Source organism: Silurus aristotelis, assembly GCF_946808225.1.
Source record: "Silurus aristotelis genome assembly, chromosome: 27".
Classification (NCBI taxonomy): Eukaryota; Metazoa; Chordata; class Actinopteri; order Siluriformes; family Siluridae; genus Silurus; species Silurus aristotelis.
This window is the reverse complement of record NC_139600.1, coordinates 2,773,715-2,788,812: the sequence shown is the minus strand read 5'-3', so window position 1 is coordinate 2,788,812 and position 15,098 is coordinate 2,773,715. Positions and strand designations below refer to the sequence as shown.

General features: G+C 39.7%; 1 protein-coding gene across 2 annotated transcripts in view; it reads left to right on the top strand.

The window, feature by feature from the left end:
• Positions 1-3,537: 3,537 nt before the first annotated feature.
• Positions 3,538-15,098, top strand: part of LOC310721100 (inactive phospholipase D5) — a 50,316-nt gene continuing 38,755 nt past the window's right edge. For both annotated transcript variants that reach the window (XM_083532401.1, XM_083532400.1), the window contains exon 1: positions 3,538-3,842. In XM_083532401.1, the coding sequence (XP_083388527.1) occupies positions 3,837-3,842 (6 nt within the window). In that variant the 5' untranslated portion in view covers positions 3,538-3,836. The remainder of the gene's footprint in view (positions 3,843-15,098) is intronic.

Genomic DNA, 15,098 nt, shown 5'->3' with positions numbered 1-15,098 from the left:
ACTCTACTCCACTACACTACACTCTACTACACTCCACTATACTTCACTAATCTCCACTACACTTCACTATACTTTAATACACTTCACTCTTCTCCACTCCACTCCACCACACTCCTCTATAATCTACTATACTTCACCACCCTCCATTCCACTACACTGCACTATATTACACTTCATTTAAATCCTCTACATTACCCTAAACGCCACTACCCTCCACCACAATCCACTCAACTGCACTACACTACACTACACCACACTCCATTCCACTCCACTACACTCCACCACACTCACATCTACTACACTACACTACACCACACTCCATTACACTCCACCACACTTCACTCCACTCCACTCCACTCCACCCCACTCCACTCCACTCCACCACACTCACATCTACTACACTACACCACACTCCATTACACTCCACCACATTTCACTCCACTACACTCCACCACACTCACATCTACTACACTACACTACACCACACTCCATTACACTCCACTCCACTCCACTCCACTCCACCACACTCACATCTACTACACTACACTACACCACACTCCATTATACTCCACCACACTTCACTCCACTCCACTCCACTCCACTTACATCTACTACACTACACTACACCACACTCCACTCCACGCCACTCCACTCCACTCACATCTACTACACTACACTTCACCACACTCCATTACACTCCACCACACTTCACTCCACTCCACTACACTTCACCACACTCACATCTACTACACTACACTACACCACACTCCATTACACTCCACCACACTCCACTCCACTCCACTCCACTCACATCTCCTACATTACACTCCACCACACTCCACTACACTCCACTACACTCCACCACACTCACATCTACTACACTACACTACACCACACTCCATTACACTCCACCACACTTTACTCCACTCCACTCCACTCCACTCACATCTACTACACTACACTACACCACACTCCACTCCACGCCACTCCACTCCACTCACATCTACTACACTACACTACACTTCACCACACTCCATTACACTCCACCACACTTCACTCCACTCCACTACACTCCACCACACTCACATCTACTACACTACACTACACCACACTCCATTACACTCCACCACACTTCACTCCACTCCACTACACTCCACTCTACTCACATCTACTACACTACACTACACCACACTCCACTCCACGCCACTCCACTCCACTCACATCTACTACACTACACTTCACCACACTCCATTACACTCCACCACACTTCACTCCACTCCACTCCACCACACTCACGTCTACTACACTACACTACACCACACTCCATTACACTCCACCACACTCCACTCCACTCCACTCCACCACACTCACGTCTACTACACTACACTACACCACACTCCATTACACTCCACCACACTTCACTCCACTCCACTCCACTCCACTCCACTCCACCACACTCACGTCTACTACACTACACTTCACCACACTCCATTCCTTGTCTGTTTACTTTATTAAAAAAAATAAATCACAGCATATTGTTGTTGTTATAAGTGTGTATGAATGAAATAAGACCCTTTACTGATTTAAATGATGTATTGTTCTTATCTGTACGATAAAAGGCAGAGTAAAGTCTGTTTCGGCGCTATGAAGAAAAAATGTGCGTTTTTTTGACCCCAGAGGGTAAATTGTCGGATTGTGGTGCTGATTTGAATCCTGGCGCATTAGTAAAACAAACTTCACTGATCAAAATATTTTTCAGTGGAGTTTATTCATTTGTTCCTATCTGAGTAAAGAAAGGACACCGTGAATAAATGTGTTGTGCTGAAGGTTTTTTATTTTGCCTCTTTTATATTTATTTATTTATATTTTAAATAAAAATGGTCAGCTGCATTAAACGCATTAATAAAACCAGTGCCGTTAAAATGTATTTACAAAAATTTTTTTTGACAGCCTTAATTAATATAATAATACAAACCGAATTAAAAATGTTTTTACCTAATGAATGTTTCAAGGCTGAACATCCACCATATAGAACACAAGCAGAGAAGAGATGATGCTAATCAGGTGATCAGGAATGTTTCTGTTCTTAGTCATGTTTACATCGCTGACTGCCTCTGTCTCATCCACCCTAATCCTATACTTCTTGTTGCCTTCTGCGGCGCCGGTTGTAAGCTTCGTAAACTGGCCTACGTCTGTGGTGTGTGAGAGCCTGGAAATGATACACCGGTATCCTACCTCTTTGACTTCTATGTCCCCCAAGGTCACACCTTCTCAAATTGCTGGTATTTCCCACGAGGAATTTTTAACTATCATCAATTCCCACAATTGAGATTTCATCTAATTATATATGCGCAAATAAATAAAAACAAATAAAATATCTCTAAATAACAAGATTTATATGTGCCATTTATAAAGTCAGGTACTGATGCAGGTGAGGTGAGGAGGCCTGGGGTGCAGTCAGCTTCCCGATGCAGCTGAAAAACGTTGCCGTTCCTCTTGAAACGCTCGCCAAAGATTTTCTTCAGTAGAGATTTTCCTTACGATCCAGTTCATCCCAGAGCAGTCTAGATCATCTAGATCTTCTGTTAGAGACAAAAACTTGAAATTCCTTCCACTCATTCACCGTCCAATTCATGTGTGGTTTTGCCTTGCATTCTATAAATGTGATGTCATTTTGAATACAGATGTTTATTGGTTGTTAATTGGTTCTAGATTTTATTCAGAGGTTCTATGTGAAATGTTTTTCGGAAGAAGCTCCCGACTACAAACATTTGCGTGTATTTACGAATGTAAATGACCATATTATGTCTATTGATTTGTTAAAAAAAAAGCACGTTCTCTCACCACAACACTACCGAGAATACAGATTAACATGGCAGAGGTAGAGCTGCAACTTCCTGGAGACAGAACAGGAAAAGAATTTCTAGTTTTATTGAATTTCCTTTTCTTTTTGCTCTACAAAGGCGTGTTTGTGAAAGGGGTCACGTGTTAGAAGTCAGAAGGCATTTAAGTAAATTGATGATTTGCTAAACAGCATATTTTTTTTTTCCACTGAACCGAATTGCATTAAAATCGAAATCGGAACACAGTGCATCGTAACGGGGGTGAATTGTGTCGTATCGCACCGGTGGCTGATTTACAGAGATGCAATACCTTGGTCGTAGCTTGCACAGCTAACAGGCACTGCTAAAGCTCATGCTCACGCTTGTACAAAGCCTAGTGCGTAATACGTAGGAGGACACTAAACTAAACAATCATTTCTCACAATTAAATAACTAGTTAGCATAATGTGTAGCTATTAAGACCCCTAGTGACGAGGCTAATAAACTGAAACCTACGATCTACATGAATGGTCAGCGAGAGTTTATGGACCATGTGACCATTTGCTTCATTTGTTCATTAGGGATCGTCGACATCTGGATTTCTGTAACTGTGTGTGTGTGTGTGTGTGTGTGTGTGTGTGTGTGTGTGTCTGAAGGAGGGGCTACACTCAGGAACATGAATGTTCTATGTTGCCACATTGGACTGCCCACAACTGTGGGTGTGTCTTTTGCGAAGAAACTGTAGAGTCTCAGTCCCTCTGGGGTTTATTCTCTTAGAGAGGGAGAGGAGGAGAGAGGGAGAGAGAGAAGGAGAGAGAGAGAGAGAGAGAGAGAGAGAGAGAGAGAGAGAGAGAGAGAGAGAGAGAGAGGGAAATCATGCCAGGGTGTAGCAGCTCTCCGGTAAAAACTGTACACTCTTTTTTGTTTGCACGTCTTCCTGGGCAGTGAGCAGCAGACAAGCAGACAGCAGAAAGTGTGTGAATAGGGAGCAGAGCCTGACAACAGCGTTACATCATGAAGGTAAGCATTATGACTGCATGTAGTGTGTGTGTGTGTGTGTGTGTGTGTGTGTGTGTGTGTGTGTGTGTGTGTGTGTGTGTGTGTGTGTGTGTGTGTGTGTCACGCAGACGCTCGCTCGTGCTTTTCCTGCTGGATTATATGACCAGTGCAGTTCTTCATATCTTCATGTCGTCTCATCAGTGGTTCATTTGTGGGATTGGTCTAATGTACAGATGATCATGTGATGGTGTGTTTGTTATTACACACACACACACACACACACACACACACACACACACACACACACACACACACACTCACACACACACACTCACACACATTCAAACATCATTCACTCTAGTACAGTATTCACTAGTCTTTCAGGATCTCTCCTTGTCTTTGGATGAAACTTAGCAGCATCTCTGGATGAACAAAGAGTTTCAATCTAAGCTGAGATCATTCTAATAATACAATAATAATAATCATCATATTTATATAATGATAATAATGTTATGATGTAACAATATGATTATAATAATGCTATAATGTAATAATATGGTTATAGGAATGTTATATTGTAATAATATGATTATAATATTATTATGATGTAATAATGTAATGATAAAATAATATTATAATAACTCAAATTATGTAATAATGTCATTTAGCAATCATTGTGAAAAACCTAAACATCTGATTGGACATGTTCCAAAAAATATATAATTCACCATTTATTAAAAAAAATAAAATAATAAAAAATAAAATAATAATAATAATAATAATAATAATAAAAAAATATATATATATTTTTTAATGTATTTATATATTTATATATATTTGTTAATATTTGTTAATAATTTAGTGTATTTCCAAAAAACTTTTTGCAATTAATGAAATCGATCAGATTTTTGCAAAAGTAAATTTTATGCCAAAATTTGAAGAAAAACAAATCCCATACTGTAATAACATTTTATATTTTGGTTGTAAAACACAAAAACGATAAAATGTGAATGCATTCTGTAAATGAAATATGATAAAATTATTCTTAATAATATTGAATAAAATGTATTCATTCTTATTCATATATTCGTATATTAAAATAAAGGCTAACAAGAAAAATACATGGCTAAAATTAATTTTTATTTGTATTTTTAAATACAATTTAAATAAAAAAAAAGGTCAATATACATTTTTTTTTACATTTTCTCATGTATAAAAATTGCCATTTTGAAAATGTTTTTTTTTGTAGTATATGAAAGTTACATTTTATTTATTTAACAATAATTTAACTGTGGAATTTACTAACAGTACAAGCAATAATATAGAAATGCTGAATTTATTTATTTAAAGTATTAATTAGCAGTTTAAATTGAACTTTAAAATGAGTTTATTATTGATAAAAAATACTGACCTAAAAAGTGCCTGAAACTTGTTAAATGTGTAGAAATATGTAACATTTATATGAAATCAAAAAATTAATTCGTTTTTAAATTAGAAAAAATTTATTTCAAATTAATTCCTTATAGATGTTTTTGTGCAGGGTATAAAAAATTATTTGAATATCAAAATAAATAAATTGCAAATGTAATTTTTTTTTTTGGAAGAGTTTTTATATTAAATAAAAAACATTTAATATATATTATATAAACCATTAAAACATGAACATCTGCACACTGATATTATACCCAATCAAAGCACAGAGTTATTGTACATTATTGATTTCATTTAATCACAAAATTCGTTTAAATCTCTACAAAATAATTACATATATATATATATATATATATATATATATATATATATATATATATATATATATATATATATATAATATTTTTTTTTTTTATACTTATTGTCTTCTTATTTAATAGCATTAATTTTATCTACTCATTTCTATCGCTTCTTGTAATGCTAGCTATCGTATTTACTAGCAAGCTAACGCTAAGCGCTAACGAGATGTAGCTAGCTATAAGGGTTTTTCATATGATAATCGTAATTCATGTCAATCCGCTTTACAAATCGACAAGCTGAAGATCCCATGTGACCAAATATGGTTAATCCCGTAGCTCATGTTCCAACAAACATCTGATTGGAGAGCGTTTTCATACACGGTGTTTGAATCCTCGAACGTTTCTTCACTTAGCAAAAGGAGAAAAGTGCAAAGTCCGGCATTGTTGTGAATCTGGCAGCTGTGAAGTGCCACTCGTGTCTCATGGAGAGATTCATGAGTCTGCAGAATCGGAAATTCACATGGGGTAGAAGGACAGCGCCGAGGCGCTCAAACTGACAGCCAGGGGCCGGGAGTGGGAGAGGAAAAATGGACAGATCTTCAATGTCACTGACTGCAAGGTCTCCTGGGTAGAGCCACTTTTTTTCTCTCTTTCTCTCTCATTTGTTTTCTCTCTCTCTCTGGTTTTAACTCGCTGCTGCTTTATTTATGAACATGGACGTACAGGAAGCACAGGACATCCCTCAGGAAGACGAGTACAGGGAATCGGTTGGCTGAACCGTTTTTCAGCCGAGTTAGCTTGATTAGCTCGCGTGCTGACGAGGAAAAATAGCTTTGGTGCCACGCAGACGGCAGAATCAACGAGTTAATGACGTTTCAGACACCAATTTTCGTATCTAAATGGACAAAACGAGGTTACAGACTATGAAATGGGTCACAGAATGATTTCACAGACCAGGACATCTTGTAGGAAATAGAGATGTTCACTCTTTAATGATAATTTGATGAAGTGGCCTTCATCATATCAGCCCTGCACCATTACCAATCTTTCTTTTCCAAAGAAAATTCGAGTACTGACACTGGAGACTCCTTCCATCACTGGTATTTGAACATCTCCAGACAAAAAGCTTGAGGAGTGCTATAGATCTCCAAACCTAATGAACACCTTTGGAATGAATCACCTCACCTACATTAGGACCTAACATCCTTGTGGCTGAATGAATCTCCACAAATCTCCACAAAATCTAGTGGAACATCATCCGAGAAGAATGAAGCTTGTGATAAAAGCAAATGGGGGCTCATGGGATTTTCAATTATTCCCAGAGGTGTTTAATGGGTTTGGCGCTCTATAGCAGGAGATCTTCCACTCCATCCCATGGAAAGCAGATCTTCATGGAGCTGAATTTGTAGCAGGTTTGGATCTCGTAGTTGAAGTGCTTTTGAGCTCTGACCTCAACCCTAATAAATGCCTCTAGGCTGCTCTCAGGGCGACCTTCAAACCTACCAGATTTCATTTGATCATCTGGATTGTGAAGCCTTTTCTCAGATGAAGCCTTGACACGTGTAAACCCCGAAAAGTACCTGCAGTGACACGTTTTCTTCTGCAGCCGATCCTGTGCGGACGTCGACTCAACTTTCAGCAGCGTCAGCGGTCCCCTCCCCCGGTGCATGTTGGGACAGCTGCTCGTCAGACGTGCTGAGTGGCGGAGCTGATGATCCTGCAGCTGGGATTGTGCTGAGGGAGCCGTTTTTTTACGTCTAAAAACACATCGTTTCCAAAAGTTGCTCATTCGCATTGAAAAGTCCAAAAACGCCCACATCCCTGTACTGCCCATGAGCAGAGCGTAAGATGCTTCGACCGGCGTCATTTCTGGCTCTTGTTTTTTTACTTTCTGGCTTTTTGAAACGTCGCAGCAACGACTAAAAAAACGTGTCATCGTTTTCGAAAGCCTCGGTCTTCACAGTCCACACTTTAGACTGAAAAATGGGGTTTTCAAATGTATCCACTTCGAGGAGCGTTTTTTTCGAAAGGCGGAACAGGTCGAAGTCTGTGTTGAGGAGCCAATTCAGGGAAACAACTGAAAATGAAAGTGTGGACGTGGAGCGTTTTTAGACGAGAACTTTCAGGATCTTCCGGGCATGCAACGCTCACCCTGCCTGCTCTGGTTCCTGCTCCTGCTCCTGTTCCTGATCCTGATGCTCTTCCTGACCCCTGTTTTGCTCTGCTCTGGTTTTGAACTCTGGACTGGTTTTTGGGTTGTGATTCTGCTCTGCCCTTCATTGTTCTGTTTGCCAGCTCTGTGATATTGTGGACTGGTTTTTTTGGATTTGGTTCTGTCTTTCCTGCATTGCTTTGCTGCCTGTGTTTAGACCCTGGACTGTGTTTTTGCCTTGTTCAATTGCTCAGTTTGATTTTTTATTAAAGCCTGTTTTCTCCTTGACCCTGTCGCAAACTGCATTGGGGTCCTCACTCACCCAGTCATCCCTGATAGAATAATCTAGCCTTGCATCGTGTCCCGTGACATCACTGACAAAAAAAACGGTGTGTCCAGATTAGTGTAGACGTAGCCTCAGTTGTATAATTGAGATAACTCTAAGTCGTTTGAGATGAGGGAGTCTGCCGAATGCAGTAAATGTCAGTAACACGATTGATGCTTCATACGTGGGATTTTGGCGAATGCCCCCCATCCGGAGTGACTTACGTTTGTCTCATTTACTCAAGAGAGCAGTTCAGGGTTAAGGACCCCTAGTGGCAGCTTGGTAGTGTTGTCATTTGAACTCACAACCTTCCCGATCAGAAGTCTAAAATCCCAAAAATAGAAAAAAACAGCAACACGTGCTTCCACTCAAGCACATATTTTCATTTCAACCTCCCCTCTTCTGCATACACGAGCCAGCGCTTGGCTAATGCCGCTGTGATTGACACGTATGTCATCCCTGAGAGTGGACGCAATTTTGCTGCTTTCCATCTTCCTGTTAGATATGATACAAAGACCACATGAAGGTATGATATATTTTTATTAGGTGTGTTTATCATGAATATCTCAATACGGACTGGAATGATGTATCTGAGCTCGAGGAACTGAGGAGTTCAAGGCAGAATTTATTGATTTCTTTTGTATCTCATTCTATCTTTTATCATTTCTGCTGTCTAGTGTTAAAACACCCCACTTCACAACAACGTCTACAGATACGTCTAGCGCATCCCTATATATGATGCATGAAAATCACCTTAATGCCCTGTTCGCACATTCATTCTCTCTAAACCACTGCCAAAGCAGTGATGAACACGTCCTTGAGGTGACGCTCCACCGTTCCCTCACTGTCTTATTCGCCCCAGCTTGAGTCAGTCAGATTTACCCGAGCCTGCAGACACACTGACCTGTAACATGTGGTGTCCTGCAGGCTGGAAGACCTTGGGCCACTTAGTGTCGAGATATAAATCCACTGCGAATACCATTTCTGCTGTGCTTATTAAAATAGGGCAGCAGAACAAGGTTTCATTTGTGGTATAGACATCGGATTGTTTGCTGTTCTAAATAATTTGGACAAAACCAGAATTTTTCTTGTAGAACCGAGTGAGAAGTGAGGCTGGGGATGATTTCTTTCCTACCCAGACTGTAGATTTGTGCATCACATAATGACAATAATAATAATGAATATAATAATAATAATAATAATAATAATAATAATAATAATAATAATAATAATAATAATAATAATAATTGTTTTTTTTATAGGCACTTTAAAGAATGTTTTGGTAATTTACACAAAAAAATAAAAATAAAATATATATATAATACAATTTACACCTTAAAAAAAAGATTGAAAATAATAAATAAATCAAAACAAATATCAATAAAAAATATTGAATTAAAATGATTCAATAAAAAAAAAAAAAAAAGGATAATGAAATAATTTTTTTTTAAAGAAAATATACTGTGCATATAAGCGATTAAATTGGTATAAATAAATATTCCGAATCTGTACTAAATGAAAAATCCTGCATACTTTTCCCCCCTTTTAAAACGTAAACAAAAAAATATAAAGTAAATAGTTTGAGCAGGGATTCGTGTTGTATTGGTTTGAATGGAAAGTTGTTTGCATTGGCGTTTATATGGTGAAGCGAGTTATTATGTCACCGTCACCTCGTGTTACACCGCATTCATCATTTGTCCTTTTCGCTGTTGCTGTATTGACAGACCTCCGATATTTCCACACTTCCTGTCAGCCTCCGTAAGCTTCTCCATGGCGTTTCTATTCTCAGCGTATAGAAACTCCGTCGCACATCGTGCTCCTGAAAGGTTTCTGCGAGTAATCCCTCAGGATCTGAGGTTCTGGGGTCTGGGAGAGGAGACGTGTTTTAACTCCCAGAGGACCGAGTGGCTTTTCTGGCTGCCTGGCTCTTCTGTCGCTCTAATGGAACTCTGATTGTCTTGAGGATCGATACGAGGCCAGCCTGTAATCAATAACGTGCTTCTCCTGAGACTGACGCTGGGCTTCACTTTCTGCAGGACACGGTTACAAGTTAAACAAAGCCTTCACATCGGTCGAATCTGTGTTTTTATAGTTCGGAGCTTTCGGCGTGTCTCAGTCCGCTATTGTGTGGTGTGTAAATGTCAGCACTCGGGCTTTCCGTTGGAAAAGGAGGTACGTTAGCATTTTAATTCAATTCCTGGTTCTTAAAGAAAAAAGAAAGAGTACAGGGACGTGAGCGTTTTCAGACGTTTTAGTGTGGATGAGCGACTTTCGGGAAACGATTGAAAACAAAGTGGCACGTAACATTTTTAGATGAAAACGGCGTAATCAAATTGTATAAGCCCCGCCCTCAGCGTTTCATCCTCCACAGTAGTAACTCAGTCGCGTTAAACATGGTTCTTTGGTGCTTTCGCTTTATTTTTGACCTGAAGCGGTTCCATGTGTGAAATTTTATAATTTCAGACTTCATACACATGTGATGTAATTTGGAGAATTCTGAGAACACATGAAGTTAAAAATATCGTTGTGTCCAGATTGAGAATGAGTGAGAAATCCTTCACGATTCTTCATGCCACTTGCAAAATCAAACTCGTTCTGCTGATTTAGCTACTTTGTACTTTGTGTATAAGCCCCGCCCCCTGCACGTCATGCTACAGTAATGACTCAATCGCATTAGAGACGGTTCTTCGGTGCGTTGGCTTCATTTTCGACCTGAAGCAGTTCCATTCGTGGAATGTCGTTACTTCAAACTGCGTGACTTCATGTGAATTTAGCAAAAATGCCTATACACTCAGATTCAGATTGTTTATTTCGAGTCTTTAAATTGACTCAAAAGAGTGCGAGTCGTCTCAAAGAGTGATTCGTTTATTTTCTAATTTACACTAGTGACGGCTCATCGATGAACGATCCGTTCATTAAGAACGATTCTTTCATTCGACTCAAGTCGTCTCAAAAAGATTCCTTCATTTTCTACTGGATGCGCATCAGCAAAGCGTCCTGAAATCTCCGTAGGCTATGTACAGGAAACAGAATTGGGTAGTTTAATTCTTGAATCTTCTAGCCTGAGTCATATGTTCTTTTGTCACGTGACTCCCATATTGAAAATTTACATTTTCTTATATTTCTGATCAAAGAAACGAAATGAATTAAATGACTCAAAAAAAGATTTGTTCGCTTTGATTCGAATAAACGTCACCGAAATGATCCGATCTTCCCATCCCTACTGGTGACCATCAGACCCTCGTTCTCGGCTCAAACACATACCGCGTAATTCTGAAAACACGTGACCTCCAGGATATCATGTGATTTAAAGTGAACAGATTGAGAATGTGTGAGAAATCCTTCGCAACTCGCACTCGGTCAGCATATTTATACTTTGCTAAGCTACTGTCATGTTTTGGCAGTTTCTCACCCCACTAATATACGATGTGTAAATGTCATCACTGCCTTTCTGTTGCAAAAGGAATTACATTAGCGTACAAAATCAAATCCTGGCTCTCTAAAGGATTTAGTAGTGTTCCAACTTTCTGTCTGGAATCTCCCAAATCAATCTGAAATAAATTTGTCTCATTTGTTTCCAGTTGTCTCCCAGGTCCGGATTCGAGATTAGACTAAGGAAAAATGTCCATGTGAATGTGATGCTGAAAAAAATGTGCTGTGGGAAAAGGAATCGTTCTCCTTAGAAAAGGAATGTAATCACAGGGTGTTTTTCATCAGCGTGAGAGGTAGCGTCAAGAGAAGTGTGACCTCCAGGGTTTGTACATTAATAAGAAAAATAACACAAGCACAGATGGGGTGGGAGGGTTGCGGGGGGGGGGGGATATTTGACATTTTCACGCTGAAGGTTTTGCCAACCAAGTGCTAATGAATCAAGAACCCTATTAAATAAAAATCACATAGAACATTAATGCCGGCTAAGCAATAAATACTGCTTTCATTTTTCTAGTGCTAACTGGTACTATTCTGACCACTGAAAATCACTGGAAGACAACGAGAGATCAAAAGATCTTCAGCGAGCTCAACCACGGAAAAAGTTGAAACGATCCACGTGATCTTACTTCTGCACCCACCCTACTCTTTAGATTTTTTGCTCCTGCCGCCTCAATCAGGACTGAGCCCACCGCCCGAAGATGAAGATCCAACTCAAAGGTCGCCGTTTTGCAGAGATCCAGCACAAATTACAGAATGTCCTTGACACGCTTCGAAAAGAAGACTTCCAGGACACATTCCAGAAGTGGCAGGAACGATGGGAGTGCCGCATTGCTCTGCAAGGGGACTATTTCGAAGGTGATAGCCTGCAAACATAGATATATAAAGTACTTTCTTGTAAACAGAGCGAGTATCCAAACTACAAATTAATTTTTTTGTAGCTAGCCATGGTCTTCTACAAGCTTGCTGTCTGGATTATGTCACAAATGACTTTTCCTGTTAGCCACAGCACATCAGATGATCATGTAACATGTCACTTGCATTTGCCTTCCCCTCATTACATGACATCGATTGACAGACTGATCAACAGAGTGGTAAAGGCAGCTCAACAGGTTGGACATACTCTTGAACCAATTATTGGTGAAGCGCCCAATATCAAGCACTGTCTTGAGGAGGTGTATGGGTGTAGGTACCCCGATCGTGGCGGGCCGAAGAACTTGTACGATCTCCCGCATTTTGCAAATTGTGCTGCCTCCCTTTTCTGAGGAGACCATTTATGTAGCATTGCTCCCCTTCTGACCTCACCTATATTGGCAGACATCCTTATTCAGAGCGACTTACAACTGAGAAGTTGATGGTTAAGTGCCTTGCTCAAGGACCCTGCAGTGCTAGATTGGTGGTTCTGGGATTTTAAATCATGACCTTCTGATGCAAACATCTTAACCACTGAGCTTCCAAGTACAATGTCCCAGCTCCAACCACTACCTCCAGCTCCAACCTAGGCATCATTCCCCCTGTGTTTTTGGGGCATCCGGCATCGTGAACACCACACTTCAAGCAGCCAAGGAAACTGCCTCAATCACCCCCTGGAATGAACTCTTGTCAGGAGCCATGCATCAGAAGAGGGCCTCTATCTAACATTTTCTTGCTGTTAAATTATTATAAATGTAGAACTACAATGCTAACAGTATCCACTAGCAGAATATTGCACTATTCTATTGCCACCTATAATGGAAACCAATAGCTAGGTTTGCTAGCTACCATATACTGTATACTTTTTTTTTTTAAGCTACATATATAGCTCTATTATTAGCTACATATGCTTGTGAATCCAGAAATGCTTTCATGCTTGCTAGCTCTGGCACATGGAGGGGGTTGGGGTTTAAAATTGAATAATTTATAAACCAGAGAATGAACAGACAGACAGACAGACAGACAGACAGAGAGATAGATCTTTATTGTTATTGCGTAGTTTAGCATCTACCAGAAGTGCAAATAGTAGCAATTGTGCAAATTATCTAGCTCTTAGATCTGGGAGTTCATGGGTTCTCAGAAAGAAAAATCTAGTTGCTTAGATTTTAGCCAAAACAGCACTAAAAACAAGAGAGCCAAAGGTTGGACATTTGCTTCAGGTCATTGTATGGTTGTATGGTGAAATGGTAGCCATGTCGGTTCAGGATTTCTTTCACCATTTATCCTGCATGTATGTAATGAAATACCATGTTCTCCAAAGTTTTCTGTAAGGATGTCAAGTCACTGCTGGACTTGAACTCCCACTAGATACCACAGCTTTCAAGCATGGTCGCCTTGAAGTCCAATTCCCAGAACACGCACACACTTTCCCCGCTCTGACTCTTCCTGATTAGGCACAAGTTTGCCCAATTACACACACTAACGCACACACAGAGTATTTAATAGACCTTCGCTCAGGAAAACAAATCCTGGGATTCTTGACAACCTCTGATGCGTTTACATTTGAACAGCGGTTTAAACTCCTGACCTTCTACTAAAAAGTCAAGTGGCTTAAAAATCCTTAGCGAACACATCCCATTCTATACGTTGTTTGTTCTGTTGCGAATCAACTGAAGTATTGCCTGTTTTTGACTGCATTGTGGATTATCATTTTGGCTTTGTCTGCCTGGGAGTTTATAAAACATCACCCTTAATATGAATTAAGGAGTGGAATATTGTCCAATTTGTGTCTGATTCTAGCTGCTTAACAGTCCTGGGTCTTTTTTGTTGTATTTTTTTTATTTCATGATTCTCCAAAAGTTTTCAATTTGTAAAAAATCTGGACTGCAGGCAGGCCAGGTCAGCACCCAGACTCTTCTATTACGAAGCCATGTTGTTGTAAAAGATGCAGTATGCGATTTAACAATGTCTTGTTTAAATATGCAAGACCTTTCCTGAAGTAGACAGAATCTGTATGGAAGCATATTTTGCTCGGAAAGCTTTATAGAACTTGTATCATTGATCCTGCCTTTCCAGATCTGAACATTTTCCATTCCTTTAGGACTAATGCACATGATCAGAAAAGTAGGCTTTTGAACCAAATTCTGATGATAAGCCAGATAGTCCCTCTCCTCTTTAATCCAGAGGACATGGTGTCCATGGTTTCCAAAAATAATTTAGATTTGTCTGATCACAGAACCTCAGTCTGTTGGAAATAAGCCAGAGGAAGTCCAGAGTCCAGAGAGTTCCTAAGTCCAGAGGAAATGGACGTGTTTTTGGATCATGTTCACATGTGGCTTCTTCAATGTATGAGGTGTTTCTGAGCTCATGAAGTGATTACCATTACAGAATCATGCCTGTTTTTAGAGTAGTGCTGCCTGAGGGCCCGATGATCATAGGCATCTGTAGTGTAAGAGAAATAAAACACTCTAGAGCAACCTCGTTTCGGTAAAGCTGATACAATGTGATGTCGGTATGTGACCTTTGTGTAAATACTAATCGGATCATCGATTAATCTTCACTTCGCACAGCAGAAGGTGTTTCGTGAAATAAAGTTAAATCAATTGAGCGAAAAACCTGTAATCTTCAATTGTGCACGTTCTTCCCCCTTCATCCCAGCTCGGGTTTCTTCTCGGAAAATGTCTTACGGAGCACCTGTGCTAAAAGAGTCGAGCGTTCAGCGTCTCCCA